The sequence below is a fragment of the Hippocampus guttulatus genome, chromosome 21, assembly GCF_054856545.1.
Source record: "Hippocampus guttulatus isolate MCC_2025c chromosome 21, RoL_Hgut_1.0, whole genome shotgun sequence".
Taxonomy (NCBI): domain Eukaryota; kingdom Metazoa; phylum Chordata; class Actinopteri; order Syngnathiformes; family Syngnathidae; genus Hippocampus; species Hippocampus guttulatus.
The window spans coordinates 5879444-5903987 of NC_141281.1; the positions used below are offsets into that span (position 1 = coordinate 5879444).

At 45.9% G+C, this 24544-nt stretch overlaps 1 protein-coding gene across 2 annotated transcripts in view; it reads left to right on the forward strand.

Annotated features, from left to right (window-relative positions):
• The window catches only part of adarb2 (adenosine deaminase RNA specific B2 (inactive)), a 92490-nt gene that overhangs the window by 60972 nt on the left and 6974 nt on the right, over positions 1–24544 (forward strand). For both annotated transcript variants that reach the window (XM_086102087.1, XM_086102088.1), the window contains exons 2-8: positions 1591–1677; positions 2352–3304; positions 14208–14322; positions 19419–19587; positions 21078–21229; positions 21358–21526; positions 24192–24373. In XM_086102087.1, the coding sequence (XP_085958213.1) occupies positions 1591–1677; positions 2352–3304; positions 14208–14322; positions 19419–19587; positions 21078–21229; positions 21358–21526; positions 24192–24373 (1827 nt within the window). The remainder of the gene's footprint in view (positions 1–1590; positions 1678–2351; positions 3305–14207; positions 14323–19418; positions 19588–21077; positions 21230–21357; positions 21527–24191; positions 24374–24544) is intronic.

The following is a 24544-nucleotide window of genomic DNA, read 5'->3' on the forward strand; positions in this document are numbered from 1 at the left end:
TTCAGTTTTGGTTTATTCTCCTGTCTCCGCATGTCCGTGCCTTCCCAGTTTGCTCGTTCCATATTTTTCTCCACCTGTTCTCCTCCAGCCACATGCCTCATTCTTCCCTGCCCCGCTGATTCGCTCCCGTCTTCTCACTTCATGCCCCCTCCTGTGACCTGTTTAAGAATGACTGCCGATCATGGCTTTATCCAGCGATGACGTTTCATACATCTGCATTACAATGCCATTTTGTGCCTTCAAGAAAGACATTTGCATTGCATGCGTACTTAAATGGAAAGTGTGACGCAGAGGAAACTGATGTGAGCAAATCACCTTGACTACATGTAATTCGAAGAAAACTCCGAAAATGGAAAGCCATATTTGAGACTGATTTGGAAATGGTCTAAATAACGGTTGTCGGGAGAGTCATTTAGGTCCAAATTGCTGCTTGGATTTGGCTTTTGGCCATAATTAGGTCAAAATTCAAAAGGCTGTATTGTGATGTTGGCCCCTTAAGGACCAGCACGTTTGCAACCTCTGTGTTTAGAGCATGTCAGTGCGTGTCAGTGACTCTGTTTGCCTCTCGAGTGCTGTCGAGCTGTGATGAGAGCAAGAGCTCACGAGGACCAATCACATTCACAACCTACCAAACATGTTTGTTGCACTGTAATGTTGCACCAAATTATACAGCATTTATCCATCCATCCATTTTCTAAACCGCTTATCCTCACAAGGGTCACGGGCGTGCTGGAGCCTATCCCAGCCATCTTCGCTCAGTAGGCGGGGTACACCATGAACTGGTTGCCAGCCAATCGCAGGGCACTCAGAGACGAGCAACCATTTGCGCTCTCTGTCACACCAAGGGACAATTTCGTGTGTTCCGTTAACCTGCCATGTCTGTTTTTGGAATGTGCGAGGAAACCGGAGTACCCGGAGAAAACCCACGCATGCACCTGGACAACATGCAGTCTCCATTCAGGAAGGCTGGAATCGAGCCCCGCACCTTTGCACTGTGAGGTCGACGTGCTAACCAGTCAACCACCGTGCCGCCCCTAAACAGCATTGAGCTATGGGAAATTGTCTGAAAGCGATTTCAAGTCGTTCCTCCTGCAAACCGTCCCTATCCTTCCCTCTCCTTGAAATCTCTCTTATTGATGATTAGCTGATGTTCCAAACACAGAGCGAGTGTAAGGAGCTTGACTGGTCTGTCAATTCGGCTCAGTACCGCATGAAGAGCACCCAACTCAGTGTTTGCTCTAATAGGGCTTCAATCTGCAAACAACACGCATACCTGGGCTACAGGAGGTCCCCTGGGGGGAACGGGAGAGAGAGCGGCTGCCTTCAGGTTAGCTCTAATAAGAAGGGCAGTTTATCACCAAAAGTGAAGGCTCTGTGTTCATGGTCAGGCTATAGAAAAAAAGAAAAAAAAAAGACCTCAGGCAGGTGTACAATCCCATGAGCTGCATCCCCGAGTTTGGTCCAATACTTAGCAAGGACTTTTTAATCGATATTACCTTGCCACCTTACCTTTTTGATCGATCAAAACCTTGCCAGTGCTCCTTTGCTCATGTTGACTGTATCTGTATATGTCCTTTGTCTCACTTCCAGAGAAAGTCAGTATGCTGTCGGCATTGATCCCTCCCTTCAAGTACACAAGCCCTGGGAACAGCAGCACGGAGGACGAGGACAGTTTAAGTAAGACGATGTCGCTTTTCTCTCATTCTCCTCCTTGCTATTTACCGAAGTGACCGTACAGTCACCGTTTGGACCAAAACGTCTGGTCTGAAAGCGGTGATGAAATATTGTATTTCAATCAGTCAATCAATCAGTCTACAGAACAGCAACGCTACTACATCCCTTCAAAGGTGCAAAAGGAATTCTCGTCAAAAAAGGCATGGCATTGCAATCTTTGGGGGCGAGATCGGGCGATTTCTCATCAGTAATGCAATACACCACTTTGTAACTAGAGCGGAAGAGCACATCATAGCCATTCAGCCTCTGCTCTCGTGAAGGAGAGAAATGTGAAATCAAGCAGGCCACAGATAGTTCTCTCATCCTTTCTCGCTGGTGGAATCCCCCACCCCCGTTACAAATCGGATTTCTACTTTGCATTGGCCACAGGGACCAATGTTTCTCACTTACAACAAGGATTTCCAAGCAATTTAGAGGCAGATTACAGAATGATGTGGCAGATAGCATCCACATTTTAAGGGATTTATATTTTAAAACACTTATATAGCACCAAGCCCCGCGGTACGAGATTGGTTCATTATAGTTTCATTGTATGTCAAGTTGTTCAATCTGCCGGGAAAGACTTCCTGGATCTATTTTTCTCAGCACTGATTAAGTAATTTTTTTTTTCTCTTCAGGTACCAGCAGCGCAGAGGTGAAAGAAAACCGCAACGTCGATAACTTGGAGGATCGCTCCCTAGCATCTGCTGAGTGTCAATCGCGCTTCTGCTCTGACTCCACAAGAAGTGGGAGTTCTAGCCTGAAGAGAAAACGGCCTCTGGAGGAAGACAACAACGGCCACTTGAGCCAACTCCGTCTGATCTACAAGAAACTGTCCTGGTCCGAGGTACCAAAGAATGCGTTGGTTCAGCTCAATGAGCTCCGGCCAGGTCTTCAGTATCGCATGGTGTCACAAACGGGCCCGGTCCACGCTCCTGTTTTCTCCATTGCCGTTGAGGTGAACGGATTGACCTTTGAAGGAACTGGTCCCACAAAGAAGAAAGCTAAGATGAGGGCTGCGGAACAAGCTCTTAAATCCTTTATTCAGTTTCCCAATGCTCCTCAGGCCCACCTCGCCATGGGAAACATTTCAAACCCATCCGTTGACTTCACTTCGGACCAAGCCGGTTTCCCTGACACTCTTTTCAAGGAGTTTGAATCTTCCCCGTGCTCTGCCGGCCTCTCCTTTTGCAATTCGGAAGCAGAAAGTCAGCTATTATCAAGTGAGCTACTCAGACATGGACGCTTACTTTGCCATACCTTGGACCTGATGGTACAAGCTCAGCAACGATTAGGGGGAATTGTACCAGAGCCAAACGCGCCCAAGAGTGCTGTGGTCCTGCTCAATGAGCTCCGTCCCGGCTTGCGTTACGCCTGTCTTTCTGAGCGAGCCGAGGGCAGGCGACTGCGTAGCTTTGTGATGGCGGTACGTGTGGACGGACGGATTTTTGAGGGCTGCGGTCGCAGCAAGAAGATGGCCAAGAGCCAGGCAGCCCAGTGTGCTCTTGAAGCCCTCTTCAATATCAGGACAGCCCCTGAAGGCCGGATGAGTCTCAAAACCAGCAGGAAGATATGCCCTCATTTACCCCAGGTGAGTTCAGAATTAGCTCTCTTGCCCGTGTCGCTACGTTTGTTTGGCACACGCTCCAAACATACGAGGTGCTGTCATGACTGAATGAATGCAAGTGTACTTGCAACTCCCGCTGCATATACTTCTGGAAACTTAAATTTTGAATTCCAAGACCCCAAGGGCTGTCACTGCATTTGCAAAACAAGCAAATGTATCACAGATCACAATGGATCATTAAATTCATGTTATTGGTTTATTGGCCTTTTTGACATGCATTAGAAGGTAGAAAACAAATTAAACAAAATCCGCATCAGGACACAGTTAAAACTGATTGACCATTTTGCAAATTGTCTTATGGCCTCACGGTGTTGACAAGAATAAATTCAGTCACTTTCTTCATAGCAAAAAGAGACAAACAAAACACGGAGCCCGCGTCGTGGCCATTTAGCTAAATACCCAAATTGCAATCAGAGCCAGGAAACTAGTTTTGGAGGAACATGAGGAAATTGGAAGCTACTTACAAAATTGTCTGGCACCTGTTGATGCTATTCCAAACATCATTTCAGCTGCAGAGTTCCATCCAAAGAAAACTTTCCTAATTATATTTTGTTGTTTGGAAACTTACATTTTTTTCAATTGCCAAAATAAAAAAAAGTATTTTCTTTAGAACGTCACATCTTTTTGAATTTAAGTTCTCCAGACCTATACCGTCAGTGAGCACAATTTCATCTTCAGTTGTAATAAAACTGTAACCAGTAATAAGCCGGATAAAACACCACACTTTATTTCTTGTTCTGTAAGCGGTATCTCCATAGTCTCCTCGCCGAAGGTCTTTCCTTGAAGGCTTTTATTGACACCATTGTGTCAGGAGCATGTTGTGTAGCATTAACATCCTTTCCCATCCCCAAAAAAATAAACCAGCAAGTGTCCTTCCCCGGAGCATGACATCAACCTCGCAAACCTGCGCGTTTTGCCTTGGAGAAACTTTTTTCCTTTCTCCCTTCTGCCACGGTGTCTAAAGCGATTTTAAGAGGATTTACCGCACCAGTTTCGTTCCAGAGAGCACTCTTTTGTGGAAATTTCTTGAAAGTCAGGCGCGTGCTGTCTGCCAGACTCTCCACTTCTTCATTTCAAATGCTAAAGGAGAAAAGTTCAACAATATCGGTACACGCGCAGGGGTATAAACCTAACAACACGGATATTCGGCTAATCGATTGCGAAAACACCTTGGCCAGAAAGTGCGTTGGTAAACAATTTGGGAGTTGATACTAATGGCAGAACTGCAGTAGAGCAGGTCAGGGAATGATTATATCCTAAAACAATCAAGGTCGAACTCGCCTCTTAAAATACCTTTCGTCTTTCCTATGAGAACGCGTTGGCGTAATCCCGGCACCTATTTCGCCAAGTGGACTGATTAGCCTTCTGTTCGGGCCACGACTGGGCATTTAATCTCTCTTCCATCTCCGTCACAAGGCACTGCAGTGTTGCCATGTCGCCCGAGTCTGAAACATGTGTGCAGCTGCAGAGAGAGAGTCGGTGCAGGTGCTCGTGGAAGGACAGCACGGAGGTTAGTGGTCAGGATGGTGCCCTCTGCCACCTTGGATTAAGGTTCATTTGATTAGGGTAATGTGCTCGGCGGCAGAGCTGAATGACAATTAAGGTTAATGAAGGGGAAAGTGAACCAAGAAAGCATAAAAAGAGGGCAGTTTCAAAGCAGGGAAGTGGTATGGCGGATGTAAACAAAGCGCTCCGAATACTACAGAATACTTGCATCGGTGGCGATATCATCTAAAATGAAATGTGACAAAGTGATTTGATTCACTTAGTCCTCGCAGATAGAGAAGGCTACAAAATGGTCAAGTGGAGTCATTTCCCTGCCTCCAGCACAGCAAATTAAATATGATTTGAGGCATCTGAAGGTGACCCCTGTCACAGATTGCTTTCTTTGTGTAATCTCCCCCACTTCTAATCCGTCTCACTATAAACAGCTGTGACGGGCTGATCATTAATTAATATTGCCACAACAAATTTGAGACAGTGATCGGGCCAAGCCGCTCATCTTCCAAAAAAAAAAAAAAAAAAACGCAAGTCGCAGAGAGAGAAGGTGTGAACGACACATTGGAGAGGACTTCATAATCAGCGCTGGTGGTGTTACAACCGCAGCATGTGGGCAGTGATGACGGCAGATCAACACTATTTCACAGCCACCGCAGCACACTGTCCTCTTGGGATCAGCTGTGATTAACAACCCAAGGTTGGAGTGCAAATAGCCTGACAAACTATTTGCAGACGTCCGTTTTAGCTTTCACCTCATATAATGTACCTTGTCATCTAAAATTGGCATTCATTCTTATAGGTTTGGGAGGGGAGGGGGGGGGGGGGGGGTTCTTCTAGTTCAGGGTCCCACGTTCTCTCACAGCAAGATAATAAACTCCCAGTTGCTCCTGGTTTCATTTTTGTGTGAATGAGGCAACATTGCAAGCGAATTGTGTGTGTGAAACATTGAAAGGCCACTCGTATGTCAAGTTCAAAATTGCGGCGGGGTGTGTTAAGGCGCAATGAAACCAAGGTTGAACTTCAGGCTACTGCTGGAAAGAGCAAAAATGTCAGGAAAAGCCAACTAGAACACCATAAGTTGATTTGGGGTAAATGAGAGGAACTTCAAAGCAGGAGTATGATGATTCCAATTTCAAATTAGTTTGAATGTGAGTGGTAAATATATATTTTTTCCCCAGTTGTACAGTTTGTAGCCCACAGTAATGGTGGAGAAAAAAAATGCCTTATCTTGGTCTCAACCTTGCATTTGAATGGGGTGTGCAGACTTTTTCCATATCCATATCTTAATAAATCCACCTTATGGGATGGCCTTATGGGATAATGATATTTTCAGTGGAAAGTGCTGGAGAAAGCTGCAGCCAGTTTAAAATAACGGATGCAGTTATGAAAATGGCACATTTGGGGAGCAACTGTTTCTGGCGCTCACCCCAACTTCTCACTATCAAAACAATTAAAGCAATGAATAAAAACGGTTGCCCTTAACAGTGTATGATATGAACACATGACTAGTGTTCTATTGTTTGACAGTCCCGCACATACAGCTGATGAGCTATCACAAAATCAAAAGGTCATAAAAGCAAAGCATGTGTTCATTTGCGTTAAAGAAAATAGGGGCATTAAAATTATGTTACATTAGTTCGTTAAAGTTAATTAGTCATGAACGCATGAACTTAACAGCCCTAATCGCCGGTAATTATTGTCTGCGACCTCTGTAATTGATGCAAGAAAGGGGACTCACGTGACTGCTGTGTATCTATGGAGTTCCGCCTCATGATTTCTCACACAGTTTGCCAAATAATCCTCTTGAATTCGGGACTATTTCCACAGGCCAATTATTTCTATTTTTATGCTCAGTAACCAGTGAAAAAATATATTTTTTAAATAGCATCTCCGACAGCCTCAACATTTTTGGTCAAAAATGATACATTCGCTGATCAGCGGCTGTGCTTTATGATATTTGCATTGTCGCCGACATCAATTCATTCTCGGTCTCTGCGTTTATTATAATTAGCAGAAAATCTTTTGCCTGGAAAAAAAGATGCTGAACGTGTAAAACTGAGTCCATCAGTTACCTTTGTCCCACTTTGCAAGACGAGACTAAGCCTCTCTGGGGATGACGAAATGGGCAAAGTGAGGAATATGGTGTACAGAATGCGCGCGTTGGTGTGTTGCCGTGGAGGGGGGAAATCCAGAATTGCGTGGATGGATGGACTGCAGTAGAGGGGGGGGGGGGGGAGAAGAGGGAAACCTCAGCGGAACAAAAGACCTTCAGGATTAATTAGGCGTCAGATTGGTTTCAGGACACACGGTCTGGGGGGATGGGGCGCATGGAGAGATATGGCGAGCCAGCAGAGAGAAAGTTTAGCATTCTGGGAAGACCTCAGCCCTCATATGTCAGCCTGCGCGCCCCTGAGTATACAACAGGCAGCTAGTTAGGACCTGTGCACTGCCTGGAACCGTTGACTAATATATGAAACCCCTCGTTTTCCATCGCTGTCGGGGTTTTTTTACATTGTCCAACTAGGTAATAATGTCACGGTCATACATGTGCCACGTTCTGTTCTGGTTAGATTCTTATGCCCCATTTCGTGGTTCATAAATCCAAAATATGATGTCACATCAGCAGCAAATGGGCGAAATGTTTGTCGTATACATTTTACGAGGACCAAATTTGCCGTTTTGAATTTCAAATGTGACAGAGATGCTTTCCTAGACGGATCCCAAACAACTTCACTTACCAGAACACCTTCAAAGATTGTGGCAAATTCCTCATTGTTTGAGTCACAATAAGATTTTTCCCCCACCCTGAGAGCCACGTCATTGTTATCCTTTGTGACCAAGGAAATAGCCTGATCTGTATGTTTTTAGATGTATTTAGTTTTCGCTACACTTCCGCTGACCTTTTCCATCTTACTTTTGTGCTTCCAGAAAATCGTCATTTGCAATGCAGGTCACAGGGATCAGCTCATGATATGAAATGTGGCCCTAGAGCGGCCTGCTAATGCTGTCTGAGTTGTTATTGTCACACAAGGATGTTCTTTTGACGGCGTGTCGTCTCCCCCTATGCAGGAAGCGCTGAACTCTGCATGCAGATGACAATCAGGGTTGCCATGAATCATAATATTCAGCCGTAAAATGTTGTCACTGCGTCATGGAGGCCAAAGTTGTTGACTGCGCTCAGAATCTCACAGTGACAGCCGCAATGCAAGCCATACTTTTCGTGTTCTTTGCTTTTGATGCCGCGCGCTTCGTTATTGACTGCGCCACCTGTCAGTGGTCCGTCTCCTGCCCTCTTCCCCAGAAAAGAGGGAATACACGATCGCATATGTGCTCGTTGTTGGGGGTTGACGTAAAAAGAAAGATGACAAAAGAGAGCAGATGCATTTGTTACAGTCAATCTGACGATTTTGCTGACGACACATAATGGATTTCAGGAAATGTTAAAAGAACATGGGCCATTTTTTTTCACATTCAAAAGGCTTTCTACGCCATTTCACACATTATTCCTTAGGCTGTGAAGTGTAGAATACACTTTGTTGCATTGTAGTACCGTGTGTGTGTGTTGGGGGGTTGGCAATGTGAGCGATTGCTCCTGTCGGGGAATGTTTTTAGAAGCCATATTCATCAGCAAAGAAAAGAGCAAGGCTAGTTTCTGCAAAGGCCAGGTGTAAACTTAGAGCCTCTATCTGCAAGATAAACATATCATTGCTGTTGGGGGCTTACCGCTCCCAAATGTCAGCTGAGCAACACTGCTTAAGAGTTTGACAACCTGCATTTAGTTTGTCCTGAGGGGGTTGAAAGGTTGTCAAAAAACAGTTGCCAAAACAAGGTGCAAAACCCCAGCGGTCACCCAAAGCACGTCATAGTCGGAACCCAACAGCATTGGCGCACCGTTTATGTCTGAGTCCTCAGTCCCCTCGAGGACCAAACTGATGAAGTGATGTTTGGAAAGTGATCCCACTTCAACTTTAAGGAATTTGGAAAGAGCACTCGGAACAATGAAAGCACCGCAATGCTAGAAATATAGTTGCAAATCTTATGAAATGTGTACATGATGTCATTTTATATTTCAGCGTAAAGTTAGTTTCAGTGGCTCTTCCAAATGTCCAGTATATATATTTTTTGTACTTCAAATATAAATTCTGTGGATCTGAAAGTATATTTGTTTGCTCTGACACATATCAAATATAGCGGTTTCCAGACTGAACTTCTCTGTAGGGACGCGAACAATATTGTGAGACGGATATATGTTTGAGAGGAGACGCAGTGCCGAGATGACTTTTATTAAAAAAAAAATTGCAACCCTGTTATAACAGCCGGGAGGTCTGTCTCTCTGACCACAGCATTATTTGTCCTGTATATTTTTATTCTATACCAGTATTCGACTTCTAATAACCTCTCTAGCATGGCTTTGGTAATAAGATATTGCATGCAGAAAATATGGATGTAACTTTGCAGTGTGTAGTGTATGTCGTGCTACTTAAGGTAGTACCATATCTCAAAATGTACACCCAGGACTCGCACTGAGAATTACGTAACACACCCGGGCAATTTAGAGACTTCGACGAACCGTGCACGCACGTTTTGGGATGTGGGAGGAGGCAGGCAAGCACGGGAAGTGCGAACCATGAACCTCTTAACCAGGGGTGGGCGACTTCAATGATGGGGGGCACCACATTTTTCATGTGTGCGTATGTGTAGGAGCTTCTGCGGAGGCCGCATTGGACCGCGCACTTTCTTAACCGGATGTGTGACAAAAACGGCATTTTAAATAAGGAAAATACGTGCACGTCTGCTTTTATATTGGACAAATGCGTTGGATTACATTTTCACGCTCAAATCTCTTCTCAGATCGGGGGCGGCCACGTGCGGTCCACGGGCCGCCGAATGCCCCTCCCTGCTCTGAACTATAAAGCAGACACGCCAACCTCTACTCCTCCATGCTGCCTATTAAATATATATTGACAGAAATAAAAACAACCATCTGGTGAGGCACTACGCCGACAGGTGCTCTCTCCCTGGCGAAAGATATACTGTGTATGTTAGTGCACATTATGTGTGATGCAATATAATGAACTCGTCAGGGGTGGCCCCCGTTTGCCTGTGGAGATGATAGACTGGTTGCAACTTCATTACTTTCATTTCCTCTCATGTCGACCGAGTCTCTTTTCCTCGTGCCCGTCCGTCTGTTTTAGTCCTCATTCTCTTTGCTTTCTTTTGCTGTCCTCGCCTCCCCTAAGGGTAGGGTCATGTTATCTTTTCACAGGAATTCTTCTGCTGGCCTTTGGTGCATAGCGTATGAGGCCTCTGGTGTGTGGTTTATACTGTCTTGACATTATTAAGTTGTCGGAGCCATATCCTTTCTTTTATCTTTCCCGTGGAGGGTTGGTCAAAAGGGGTTTCTACTTAAATCAGCCATTTGTATCAGATTTTGAGGGTTCCCACGTGTCGTGGATAAACCCGTAAAGTACCAAAAATGAGAAAGTCAAATGTCCTTGAAAATCTTGAGTTGTCCTGCGAGATTCTTTTCTTCCTCCCCCTGCTTCTCTCTTTCTTGTGGGTGAGTGCAAACGAGGTTAAAACGGACATGTTGATATTTAGGCTGCCTTCAATGGACAACATTGAGCTGTAGTGCTTTTCCGCTTCGAGCCGACATGTGACGCCACCAACCAATCAAATTGCATGTTACCTGAGGACAAACAGTCCTTCTGCCCGGTGTTTCCATATGACATTTTTGCTCGATTTACTGACCTTTCAGACCCAAGTTAGGATTTATTTTCTCCTAAGCAACGCTTTATGTCATTTGCTCTGCAGCAGGCGCGTTCAGTAACTATAAAAATCTGCATTTAGCGATACCATCCAATTTACAGTGCGTACAGCCAAATCAGATTGTGCTCCTCATCCATGACACTGATGCATACTCCGTATTTGTTCTCATTTCTGATCCGAAAGATTTGCGTTTTTAAACGTGCTACACAGAGCTTAGTTAAATTCGCTTTGTAAACACGCTGTCATCTGCTGAAGCGAACCCCTGAGTGGGTTGATATGGAAGGTCGGTGGACCTGGCTTTTATTCTTTTTTTTTTTTAACCAAATATGCTGCCACAGATGGGCTTTGGGTCTGATCGTGGCACTCTTTGTGCTAACTGGCTCTGTTTGTTGGATTAGATGGCTACGATTTAGATTGATAATGAGTTCCTGACTCTGCCATGCTTAACGTTTGCGATTTGCGGTCATGATTCATTGGCTGCAGTCCTTTTTGGCTTGTGTGTCGGGAGGGTGCTTACATTTCCCAAATTAATATTTGGTTTCCAGCTTAAGAGCTGCACTGGATTTGAGCAGATGCATCCAGTCAATGAAGTTAGTTGGAAAAGTTGAGGTTGTGTTTTTATGGTTTCGAATCAGGCAAAAGTTCAAGTCCACAAAGGGGTGGTTGAATGAGTTTGGGTGTGGAAGAACTGAAAAGCAAAATCAACGTCTTAGAAAAGTCAGTCTGGAGGAATTGTTCTGTAGCAAGTGTGCAAGTTGTATGAGAGTTTGCAGAGTTTGCTTCATGAACGTGATGTATTTATTTATTTATTTATTTGACATGAAAATTGAAATTAAGAATTTGATTTCAAGACGCTGTTTGCAGGACCTGAGGGTCAATTAGAATAGCACAGTCTGGAACAGACGGTTCCAAGCCCTGCCTTGTACGGCAAACTAGACTTTGTCCTGAGTTGAAATTTGCATTTACTGTACTTCACTGAGTGCCTTTGTTGTTCCCCATGCCTTTAGGATCAAAGTTTGAATGTATTGACTGTGTGGAAAAAAATAATCCCATTCCACGTCATCATCGGTAAACCGAGCCGTTGGTTCTTGGATGGAACCATCGTCCTTGCCAGCGTTCATCCTTGACTTTGATCCTGATCTCAGGCTTTAACGTCCTATTTCCACTTTTTCAAAGCTAATGAGGAATCTCTGCTTGAGTTCCATGTTGCTTACGGAAGCCTGCGGCGTATCATCCCACCTGCGCACGGCTCCCCTCTCGCATGCACAGATGAGGTGAGCTCCAGGAAAGACGGATTAGATCTGTCACCGCGTCTTCATATGTTGTACCTTTGTTCCGGCTCCTGAAGATCAAGCATGTGGATTAAAAGGAAAGCAGAGCTGACGATGGCCACATGGCGCGGGCCGATGGCTTGATGTGACTGACAGGCCCCACTGAAAGTCTCTTCCGTAGGAGGCAAGGTGGAATTCAGTTAGCACGCCAAACATTTTAAAAGGGCCAATTGATTTATTTTATAGAGACTGCATCGATCAGAGCGCAAACGCTGGCCAGGGCAACCATTTTCAAATTATTGACAAAGAAAGGAACCGCTGCTGGTCCAGGAGGGGAGCCGACACGAACGAGAAAGTACAGCAAACTATGTTAGTGTGACCTGATTAATTTGTTAATAGAAATCGGTGTCCTCATTGCACTTTTCACATCAAGGCGAGAACAGCAGGACTGAGCCGTGACAGAACCGAAATAGTGACAAGGATCTGGTGGCAGAGATCCAAAGGCCAAGCAAAAGAATAAAGTGACAGGATTGCTGTGTGTCACGCCGAGAACAAACACGACGGAAATATTTCACAAAGCAAGGAGGCCGGCCGTGGATTCTCAAACGTCGCCGAAGGCAACCAAATAAATAGATATCATTTCAAAAGCCTCTCGATGGGCGGCAGAGCCGGAATGGTGAGGAGGAAAGGTGGGCTCGGCGCTGGTGAGGAGTGAAGATATCCGAGCAGAGCGCGGACACTATTAAAAAACTCAGGAGAATGAATTGTTAAATAGCGCTGGAAAGAAATATAAGACATGGCCCCATTTTTATGCTGCCTTGGCCACTCTGCAGCCAGGTGATAAGAGGGGGAGGTTTTGGGTTAAAAGTGTGTGTGTGCACATACATCCGTGTGCATCTGTCTGTCTGTGTGTGTGTGTGTGTGTGTGTGTGTGTGTGTGTGTGTGTGTGTGTGTGTGTGTGTGTGTGTGTGAGAGAGAAAGCAGTTCAAGCCCATATGAATGGCATAACATACCCTAGGTGCCCATCAACATGGCGACTTCAGACTTCAAGAAAATTCCAAAATGCGTGTAGAGTGAGTGTAGACTATTTTCCACCCCCAATATTTCTGCTTTGACAAACGGAGATTACGAGCATGTGCCTTAACGCATTTGTATTGATAGAAGTCTTTCTCCACTCAATCTTCTTTAGTGCAGCCAAAGCAGTCGCCAAATAAATCCCGCTGCTTGTTTTCTCCATCCCGAAGAGCCTCAAAGGGATTGCTTGTTAAATTGTTCAGAACTAATGCTGCAGAGACACCAGGTGGGGTGAGTCACACAATGTCCGCCGCAGCGGTTCCAGCACGGCTCACGCTCGCGCAGACGAATCGCGCCGGTTAAGTGAAATTCATTTTGAAAACCAAATATGAAGGGGCAGCTAACGGGGAGCACGGCAAAGCTCAATGTTCAACCGAGAGGAAGATGGGCAGTGAGCCGAGCGCGCACCGTGATCCCCACTCACAGTTGACGGCAGGTTGCCGTGACAATCTTTCTGACTGTGGAGCGCGATCCCTGGCCCCGTTTTTCTGCCACATTAGGCCCACAGTCAAGGTAGAACTCAAGTCCCATTGAGGGAGGAATGCCGTTGTGCAGGTTGGGTGGAAAAACAAAGGCAAATGTGAGACAGGCATCTGTAAACACTCATACACGGGCTACTGTGCATTGAAGACCTCCTTCGAACCACGCCAGCCATCCACTTAACTGCACACCGTTCAACAGCTGTTGCCAGGACATGATGCTCACCGCCACGCCCCTTTGAGTCTTTGACTCGGGCAATTATTATGAAGGGTTTCGTTTTCAAGCAGTGTTCACACCAACCGCGGAGCTGAAATGGATCACCGGGACGTGGTAACAGATTGGCAGAAGAGTGGGTCTTTTGGACAAATTAAGCCTCCACTTGCTAACGGGACATCATGAGGTGCCACAGTGCCACAGGCAGAGAGTGAGAGAGAGAAAGGACAGTGACTGAATTAGAATAGACTGTCTGGGTTTTGGTGTTTCCGAGTGTGGTGGGTGATTTGTTTTGCGTTATTTATTTGCAGAGGTGGCCAAATTCCTAATACCATGCTTGCATAGAAGTAGAGATAATTGTGTTCTTAAAAAAAATGTAGAGGCCCTCAATTAACCTCTTTACCAAATGTTTCTTTTTTTAAAGCACAGTCAAACCTACATTTGCTTTTAGACTGGACATATTTGGTTTTAAAAGTTATTAAGACATCATAATTTCACACAAGTCTCTCTCATTTGTGTCTGGCAGAAAGCGAGGTGGCAATTATTTTGTGTTTTCCAGGACTTTGCCGATTCAATATTCCACTTGGTGAGGGAGAAGTATCGCTCGCTGGTGGGCGGCTGCAATCCGGCGTACACTCAACACAAATCCCTGGCAGGCATCGTAATGACGCGAGGTATGGTAAATTTCATTGACTTTTATATATCGTGTTGAATTATTGAGGCGGCGCAATATAGAGAGAGTGGGGAAGAGGAGACCGAAGATGAGCAACTGGAAGGAGGTCTAGATTTGGAGAAACATTATGAAGACTTCCTGCGCTCGTGGAGTACTTTATGCCTTGCCAATGAATTATTGATGACTCAATCTCGGAGGGTTGGGAGACATGCCGGGTAGAGTCAGTCTCCCTCCGACTGGCCGGACTTTCCGTGCTCAAGCAGCTTTGACACAAGTTTGCCGATGACACGGTGGGAATCCTAACAAGATCAGGTTCAATCAGACAACCGACGGTGTGACACGGTGGCGGGAACAGCACGGCGCAGGACACTTCTCGCTGTGATGTGAAACAATGAGTTATGACTGCGCATTCATCTTTCATTCTTTATTCAGAGTTTTCAGTGGTATCGGTTGCGGGGGGATTGTCACCTGCGTACACGACCAAATTAGAGACACAAGCCTGGTATTTGTTCCCACATTATGACAAAATCAGAAGATTTATCGAGTAAACTTTCACATTCGTTTTATTTCCGTCGGGCACTGTGGTTTTAATCAGTTTGGGACATTGCATATTTCATTGCACCTCTTTATGAAAAGCATTGTAATATTGAAGTTACACATGCTGCATTATTATCACCCCAAATGTATGCCTTCCATCCATGTTTTACATTGTTCATTCTGTTCAGAGTCGAAAGGCCCACCACACCCTGGTCAGGTCACTAGATTTCATTTCACCCTTAAAACTGCCTGGTTAAAAGTAACTCAAATTCAGAAGCCAACAAGTTTTGGGTTGACGATTCGACCCGTTCAGTTGCGTCAAAATTTTGCTCCAACAAGGGGTAAAAAGTACCCATACTGGTGAGTTACAGCTCCCCGAAAGGATTCCAATCCCAGGTTATCAGTAAAGCTGTGGTTAAAAATGATACTCATTTTATTAACAATATTTTCTACCAAACGGCAACTTTGCCCCATCAGAGGTCACCCCAGCAAGTCATTCACTTGAGTTCTGTCCCTACTTGAAATTAACTTCAATTCCACAACGAAAAACTCCCAAAACGGCAAGCGGTTTCAGCTCTTCAACCCACCCACAATTAACCCAACCATGGGAAGAAGTAACCCAATCTGCTCAAAATCCCCACCTATAGACTCAATAAGATAGCGGCAGAGCCCTTGTTTTGTTAAAATGAAGCTCTTCAATGCACTTCAGCATGAAGTAGTTCCTTGCCACTACAGTGAGATTTCACAAGATGGCGCAAAAGTAATGGGCCGGTTTTCCAAAAACTATGAGTACCGAGTTCATGAAAAAGTGGAGAGGCACATTGGAAAATGCCTCCGACCCCGGAGAATTATCTTCCCCTTGTGGCTACCAGCAGCAGTCTTTGAAGGGTGACCGAGGAGGGATCGGTATCTCTGCGGCGGTGCAGCAGCTCATCAGTGTTGACTTCAGTGAGAGCGGCCGCGCTCATCCTGACCTCATCCAATCCTCCTCCTCTCCTCTGCCTCCCAGTAATTGCTTCTGTTTGTTTATTAATAGCGCGTTATCTACAAAGATCCAGACAAACGGCCCGCGCCTTTGCAGAGGTGGCCGCCTCAGCGCTTCTGCCGCCGCTCGCGCAGGCACGGAACTTGACAGGAACACTGGGGAGGCCTGTTCTGTGTTGCCTGCCGCCGCCGCCTTCCCCCCCCCCCCCCCCCCTCCTCCTTTGTCTCCCTCCATGTGTCTGATGCCCCGTTTTGCGCCTCAAGAATCTTAATCAGGGTCTGTCTTTGAAGCGCAGACAGACAGCGAATCCCCCGACCCACATGCCAACGGAGTCCCGCTGAGGCATTTGAGCCCCAATGAGATCGAGATTAGCCTTGCCAGCGGGGTGAGAGTCGCGAGACGAGTCAAAGTAAAGAAGCAGCGCAGGGCATCAAATAGCGTGGAGATTTTCATGTTCAAATGGGCTCAAAGACATTAAAAAAAAAAAAAATCTCAAAATCTGCATGGGAAACTGCTTTTGGTTGAATCGGATGAAGGTTTTTCCACAATCATCTTTCTTGATTGAAGCTTAGCTGCAAGATGGCGAAACATACAGAGCGAACAAGAGAGACTGAAGAAAAAAAGGGATTAAAATATGTTGATTACAAATGACAGCTAAGTTATGTTATTTCGCCTGCACGTTCATTTTCAAACGGATTTTTTTCCCACCACTTAATCTGTTTTTCAAGCTGCATGAAAACGTACCCGTCAGTAATCGCATGCGGCAAGAAAACCCTTTCAAAGTGTGGAGGGGCGGTAGGGGGGTATGGGGGTATGGGGGGGGGGGGGGGTAGCAGAGATGTGCACAGTGTGTCTCAGCCCAGGGAGAGATTTTGGGAGCTTCAGTACCATTGCACAAAGACACCCTTATGCGCAAGGAGCAGTTGACTGCTAAAACTAATAAAGATTCAACAGGGTGCTCTTTCTATTCTTGCCAACTCTTCCTCTTTACAAGCATTACGGATTTTCAGAGGTTTCCCATGATCCAAAGAACATTTTGGATGACATGCAACCTAATGTGGCAAAAGAACCCATGGAAGATAGGCTTTAAAACCATGACATGTTGATGCCAGACATAATCTGACAAACGTTTTCCTGCTCTGGAATGGCTTGAAAACTCTCTTCTTTAAAATATCCGTTTTTATCTGGAGGGAGAGTCCAGCAAAGGGAACTGCATCTGTGTAGGCCTGTGGTAAGATAATCATGGAGATATCCATTAAGAATACGTCCATACTTTCTAGAAAGAGTTTGCATTTTTCTTCAATGTGAAAGTACTGCAAATTCTGTGTTAATTGTGACCTCGGTGTAGCCTGTCATGCTTCACCACTTTCCTCTGGTAGTGCTGGAGCAAGGGGGCTTATTGATTTTCGTGTCCTGGATCGATTCTGTGCCCCAGGTTGACAAAAAGGAAGATCCAGAACTAGCGGAATGGACTGCAGGAAAAAAGTATGTATAATTATATATATATATATGCAGCACTGCAGCATCAATAATCAACAGATGATTGTGGGAAGAAATGTTACTTTTGACCCTCTGTCGTTGTATTTTAGCTGATTATTTCTGGTTTTAAAAACACAGCTCGAGGGCGAGCTTTATCTGTAGCCGTCTGCCTCTCTCTGCTTGCCTCCCGCCCCTTGCCCTCCACCTTGCATCCATCTCTCACACTCCCCTGCGAGCCAACAGCAAACTCGGTGCCAATTTCATGGCACGGTAGCGAATAGCGCTGCAGAAATTATCCATTGCAAAATTGATCCAAACAATTGCAAAGTGGAACGGTGTGGAGAAGCAGGAGAGTCAAATTGGCAGTCTGTTACATTTTCGAACTCACTTTTTCCACTGTGAAGGAAATATAGTGGAGACTTACCGGGAATGCAAAGTGTAGATTTTTAAATGGAGAGATTTTTGGATGCACTCAATTCATAATTGTGTGTGCATTTTGTCCGGTATAGACACGGCTAGGCAATGTATCATAAAATAATTTCCCAAACTGAAGGCTCCTTTGAATACAGCCTGATTTTCACAATTTTTGCATGATGCATGACCGATATCATTTGTGCTACAGTGCAGAGGCAAACTAAAAATGAAAGATATTACGTAATGGACAGGAACTGTAAATACCTCACATACCTTCCTTGCCCCATATAAGATTACAATCAACAGGAGCAACCGGCCAACCTGGCATACTGTTCCTTACATGTTTTTGGACTCGGAGAGAAATCCAAAGTTTCCGGAGAGCAACCAGAGAGGCTTTGAGAGTGATCATACAAAATCTGCATGGGAAGACAAGACTCAAACCTGGAACCATTGTACCGCTCTGTCGCAGTGCTAACCAGTATTCCACAAATTAGCACCCTAAAAAAAAGAATCAAATACGGGTTCTTTCGTGTTGTCTCCCTTTTGTTTTGTTTTTTTTACTCAACTGCACACACACGTACACATTCCTCATGCCACCCATGACTCCCACCCTCCCAACATTTGCCCCCATTTCCTCTCATCAATGGAGGTGTCAGGATTCTTCCTTCCACTCTGCCGTCTGGGCCGAAGCTGATAAAAGCTCATGCGCAGGTCCGGCAGCGCCTGCGGATCTGCCTGGAGCCAACAGAGCCTGACTTTCTGAGGCGAGGGGAGTGATGTGAGGCAACCGACAAAGGAATGGCTTGCCATTCATGTTCCGCCGCGCATCACACGCTCGCACGGCCTTACGCCGCTCTCGGAAATCATCACGATGAGAAATTTTCGAGTGTGAGGCAAATATTACCTCGAGCGGGATACATTAAATATGCAGCCACTCGGTCTTGACCCAAACACAGATTCTCATATTTGTGCGAATATATTGTGACGTTACATGGAAAGACGGGGGATCTAGCGGAGGAGGTCGGTGAGCACTACGAGCCTGACAGAGAATAATGAAGTGAGTTGCAAAGAACTGATGTAATGAACCAGGGAAGAGAGGGTGGCGAATGGAGCAGACAAGGTGGCGGGCAGGTGGACCACCCGGCAAGCACGATAACCCGAGAGGGCAACCCGGGGAGCCGAGGTAAATGATGATTAATCACGCGAGGAAGCACGAAAAGTCTTGACGGGAGCTGGTGAATGCAGTAGCCGAGACAATGACCTGGCAAAAGGAGGAAAGCTGCTGGGTTGATGGATGACAGGTGATCAAGCCGGAAAAGGTAATGGCGGATCAGGTGCGCGCAGGGAGAAGCTGGAGGGTATCGAAAAGACACACGCGAGCACTGGGAAACAAACACCCGTTGAGGTAAAGAAATTGCATGGCAGCTTTCTGCCGTTGATCTTTGCTTAATTTTCGTTCTCATCGGGTCAGTGTGACGCGTTTCGAATTCAAATCGTCTCCAGAAATAAAAACTACAATTCACTATGACCTGTTTTATCCCTCTTTATGGGATTCCTCTGTTTTAAGAAAAAAAAAAGTTCAACATTGGAAGACACATCTACTTCAATGACATTATGTGGCTTCTTTTTTTTTTTAATGATTGGAAATGTATTCACGCCAACCGTGTCTGTGTGTCGGACAGGTCTGGACATTAACCATGCCCAGGTGGTGGCGTTGTCCACGGGAACCAAGTGCATCAACGGGGAGAATCTGAGTGACCAGGGACAAGTGGTCAATGACTGTCATGCTGAAGTGACTGTGCGCAGAGCCCTGCTACGCTTCCTCTACTCTCAACTTGAGCTCTTCTTTAGGTAAAGCACAGACTCAAGTGCATGGTTTTCGAGTGCTATTACGGTCTGGCTTTACATTGACTGCTCCATTTGTGGCACTTTATTTTGAAAGTCTCTCCTCTCTGTTTATTTGCGATCAAGTCATCAGTCACAATTGTACAACAATATTGCAATTTTCTGCTTGAGAGCTTGGCAACGGGCAAGTTGAGGTTTACCTTAGTCATGAACAAAAACATCACTTTTGTTTCAGAAGGCGCTGAGCTAAATGAAGCATGTTCGGAGGCATTACCTTTAAAGTTGATGTTTGCGATGATCTGAACACAGCGCACGGGCCCAAGCTTCGCAACTTGCCAAGTTTGCATCGCGTTTGTTGCCAACATGCCTGCAGCAACTTTAACAACTTATCACATTCAATTCCTAACAGCATTAAGGAGCTTATTTGGCGTGACCTCCTACTGCATGCAGCGCTAGGAATCGTCTATAATAAGCTCCATGGCAAGGCTCCATTCACTGTGATTTCTTAGTAATCACAACACCTTATGCGTGCCAGCTAATGGAACACCTCAGAGTCTTGATAACCTTCGGGGGGAGGTGGGGGTGTTTGGTTTGTTTTTTTTTGTTTTGTTTTTTAAATAGAATTGTTGCAAATGTACCCGATTTGTGTGCTCTCAGTGTCGTGGTTCAGTCTGCATACACTCCCACAATAGGCACTAAGAGACAGGCGTGATGTGCTGTGAGGCCTGCTTCCATGAGCAAAAAATGATGCCCCTCCCCCGCCCGCCGAAAACTTAATGGCAAGGCTGATTCATCAGATTAGCGGCAAGAAGTGTAGATAGCAGAATGTCATATTTGCATACACAGCCAGACTTTTCCATCTTGGCACAATGCTGGATGGCAGTGACAAGGAGTTGCGGTTGAGCAAGAAGGCTAATGGGGGAGATAACTCATAATGAAATGACCCACCAAAATGCCACAACTGACATATTTACCCACAGTGAAAGGACACCACAGACAGATGAGAGGTTATTGAAAGAGTGCTTGCGATGCTTTTTTTTTCTTTTTTCTTTTTTTTTAAATATACCATCCTGTGAGGCAATGACCCACTTGTGATCAGGTGTATCCAAGTTGTTTTGTTTTTCTTCCATTTTTACAGAACTGTTAGGATTATTAGACTTTAGAATTTACATTCAGAGGTAAAGCATGATAAATGTTTTTGAACTAATTCTACTCAATGGGCTTTATTTTCATGAACTGCGTGGCGCACGGCGTGACTGTGTGAAGATTTGAGCCCGTGTCGGTAATTTTGCACGCAAGGCACCCGTAACTGAGAGAGGGACGTATGCGCTGCTGTGGGAGTTACCACAGCCGATGCCAGTGACGTAGCTCGTACATTAGGATTGATGCTGTGAATTTTTTATTAACAGCAAATGAAAAACATCACAAGAGTTGTTGTTTATGTTGCTTATTCTCATGATGTTGTTTTATTTTGTCTTGCTTGTTTGCTCTCAAAGTAAAAGGCCAGATGACTGGGAACAGTCCATTTTCGTGCGGCATAAGGAACGCAGCTACAGGTTGCGAGACAGCGTCCACTTCCACATGTACATCAGCACCTCGCCGTGCGGGGATGGAAGACTCAACTCGCCCTACGAAATCACAACAGACCGTGAGTGTGTGCTCACCTAAAACCACCTCTGCCTGGAAAATATTACAGAGCTCCACAAACATAATATGTATATCTCCCTCGTTTTGTCACATCACATTCTTGCTCAGGTGCGTCTTTTCTCTTTGCAGTACCCAGCAGCAGACACCTCATGAGGAAGCACCGCTGCCACCTGCGAACCAAAATCGAATCCGGCGAAGGAACGGTCCCAGTCAGGCGTCGGGGGTCCGTCCAGACGTGGGACGGCGTTTTACAGGGAGAGCAGCTCATCACCATGTCCTGCACTGACAAAATGACCAGGTTTGGGCTGCCAAATAAATACAAATCGGGACGAAGCGCCATCCATCTATCCATTTTCTAATCGGCTCTGAACTGGTTGCCAGGCAATCGCAGGGCACGCATAAACGAACAACCGTCCGCGCTCACACTAGGGACAAATTAGTGTTCCATCAACCTGCCATGCGTGTTTTTTGGAATGAAAACCCATGCAGGCACGGGGAGAGCATTCAAAGGAATCGACCCTGCACCTTTGCACTGTGAGGCCGACAGTGAATTTTAAAAATTTGTCTCTAATCCATCCATCCATTTTCCGAACCGCTTGATCCTCACTAGGGTCGCGGGGGGTGCTGGAGCCTATCCCAGCCGTCTCCGGGCAGTAGGCGGGGGACACCCTGAATCAGTTGCCAGCCAATCGCAGGGCACACAGAGACGAACAACCATCCACGCCCACACTCACACCTAGGGACAATTTAGAGCATCCAATCAGCCTGCCATGCATGTTTTTGGAATGTGGGAGGAAACCGGAGCACCCGGAGAAAACCCACGCAGGCCCGGGGAGAACATGCAAACTCCACACAGGGAGGCTGGAGCTGGAATCGAACCCGGTACCTCTGAGCCTCATCGAGACCTGCACCTTAGAGTTGCAGTTTGAGAAGATCATCGCTGAGTCCTCTGTTGTGTGAAGAGGTTGATAAAAGCACATATCAAGAGAGAGAAAGAGCGAGCCAGATAGTGTGTGATAGCATGAGGTGAACCCTCCTCCTGTGGAGCCGCGGTTAATTTGACCAATTTGATTCAGTTGGCAAGGGCTGGAGATGGTGTGATTAAATATACCCAGGTCACCACCAAGGGTGAAAGCAATTACTTTTTGTTAAAAAAAAAATGGAGTGACAGAGGAGGGTGAAGGGACACCCAGATTTTTTTTTCCCCCTCTCCCACCATCGAGCCAGATACACTCTTTGCTCTGCAGCCTCCTCTGAGCACTCTTTATATCGCTGTAAATCACGGTGTTCATCGTTAAAGTGAGTGGGTCACCAAGGGCCGCTTTATCAAGGTCAGGGTGGAGGGTGAGAGGACTGCAATGTGACCACACACACACACACACACACACACACTCTCTTAAAGTGATCCCCGTCAATGCTCTTTTTGTCCTCTGTAACACCCATTCTACACTGCTATTACTTTTTTATCCCCCTCTTCCTCCGGGACCTGTACTTTATTATAGTTAGTTTAGCCTTGAACGTGGAGCATTTTTGTAGGCTCTTTCCACTAATCATAAACATTTTCAGTCACTTACACGGACGCCACATGGTGATAATCAGCCATTTATGTTCTCTTAGGCCAGGCGGAGAGTCGCCGATGCCCGCCGATGCCCCTGCGCTAATATTTGATTTGACAGCTGGGTTTAATTGAGGGTCCTGAATGGCTCTCATATAATCATGATGTTTTCCATCCTTTCGTAGTTTTATGCAGATGATCACATTACTTTAATGGCGGCGTTTACGGAGGGTGGGAAGAAAGGGGAGAGCGACTGTTAGCGAGAACAGAGGTCTCATCCCTCTCTCTCTCTTCTCTCCACTTTTTAAATTCATACACCCGAGCCAGATGGCTGCTTTTTCTTGCATGAGATTAGAAGATGTTTCTGATTCACGGTGTCGCTTTCTGGCTAAATTAATATTTCAGGCTAAACCATTTTGGTTTTTGGCAGAGGTAGTGTGTGCGTCCGCGCAAAGCTCTGAGCGCCTGTGTGGACAGATTGCAGGTAAAATGTGGCCACCGCATCATGAGCTCATTTAGCGATTCCCAGATAGCCGCTAATGTTAATTGACTGCTTTAGGAAGTGAAAGGCGCTGTAATGACTGATTATTAAGTCAGCCAGGAAAGAAAAACAGTAGTCACTGTAATTGCGCCCATGATAAAGCGGCGCTGTATAACCAAAAGGACGGCAAAGTTACTCATCGGAGACCTCTCCTTCGGAAGAAATCCACCTTCTGCAAGTGCAGGAATTTGCTCGTCAATAAAAACACTGATATATGAAGGGAAGCGAATATCAACATCAGAATGATCATTTTCCATCAGCGAATGAACATCTGCTCGCTAAACCGAGTATTCCAGCACTTGGTGTTCCAAGTCCGGTCCGGCTGGCTACCTTATCAGCCGTCAGTGAGGCAGGCAGGATGAATCCCCGCCGACACAGGCGGATCTCCGTTAACAAACTTGTAGTGATCGACCTCTCGCTCGGTGATGGACGGAGGCCTGCCTGCGACGTTGTGCAGTGCATTAACCCCACTGGCACTGACAAATGCACGCATGCTAATGTGCTGCCGTGGTAATGAATGCTGATGCGCTGACCTGTGGCAGTGTTGTTGTTATTGTTGCCACTGCTGATGGTTTGTCTCTCTAACCAGGGGGAAAATGGTGTGTTTGTTTGTATTGACGGTCCGGCAGATGTTATTCATCACGTCCCGCATCAAGATAACCATCAAATTGTCTCCCCCTGTCATCGAAGCTCTCAAATCGGTCCCCCTCACTCTGCCTGTCGCCGTGCTCTTAGCTCAACCAACCGCTGACTTTCGCCATCCCTCCACGATCCCCTCAAACCTTTTTCCTCTCCACACCATCGACCTCGCCTTGTCATCTGCATAAAACACTCCTGAATGGAGCCTTCCTCTTTCCTTGTACGCAGGTGGAATATTCTTGGCCTGCAGGGGGCACTGTTGAGCCACTTAATGGAGCCTGTGTACCTTCATAGCGTGACCGTAGGCAGCCTGCGCCACACGGGCCATCTGGGCAGGGTCCTGAATCAGCGGCAGGAACGACTGGGCCCCCTTCCCGCCAGTTATAGACGCAACCAGCCGCTGCTCAGTGGTAAGAAAAAAATGCACATGCACACATATACAAAGTAGGGTCCTCTGTCTTATGCCTGATTTTCATGAGTGAAGGTATTACAATACAAACGGTGAGGTAAAATCCAAATATTTTTATGTATCTACTTGATCTTACTGACCTGCATCAATTCCAAACTGCTAAAACCCGCAC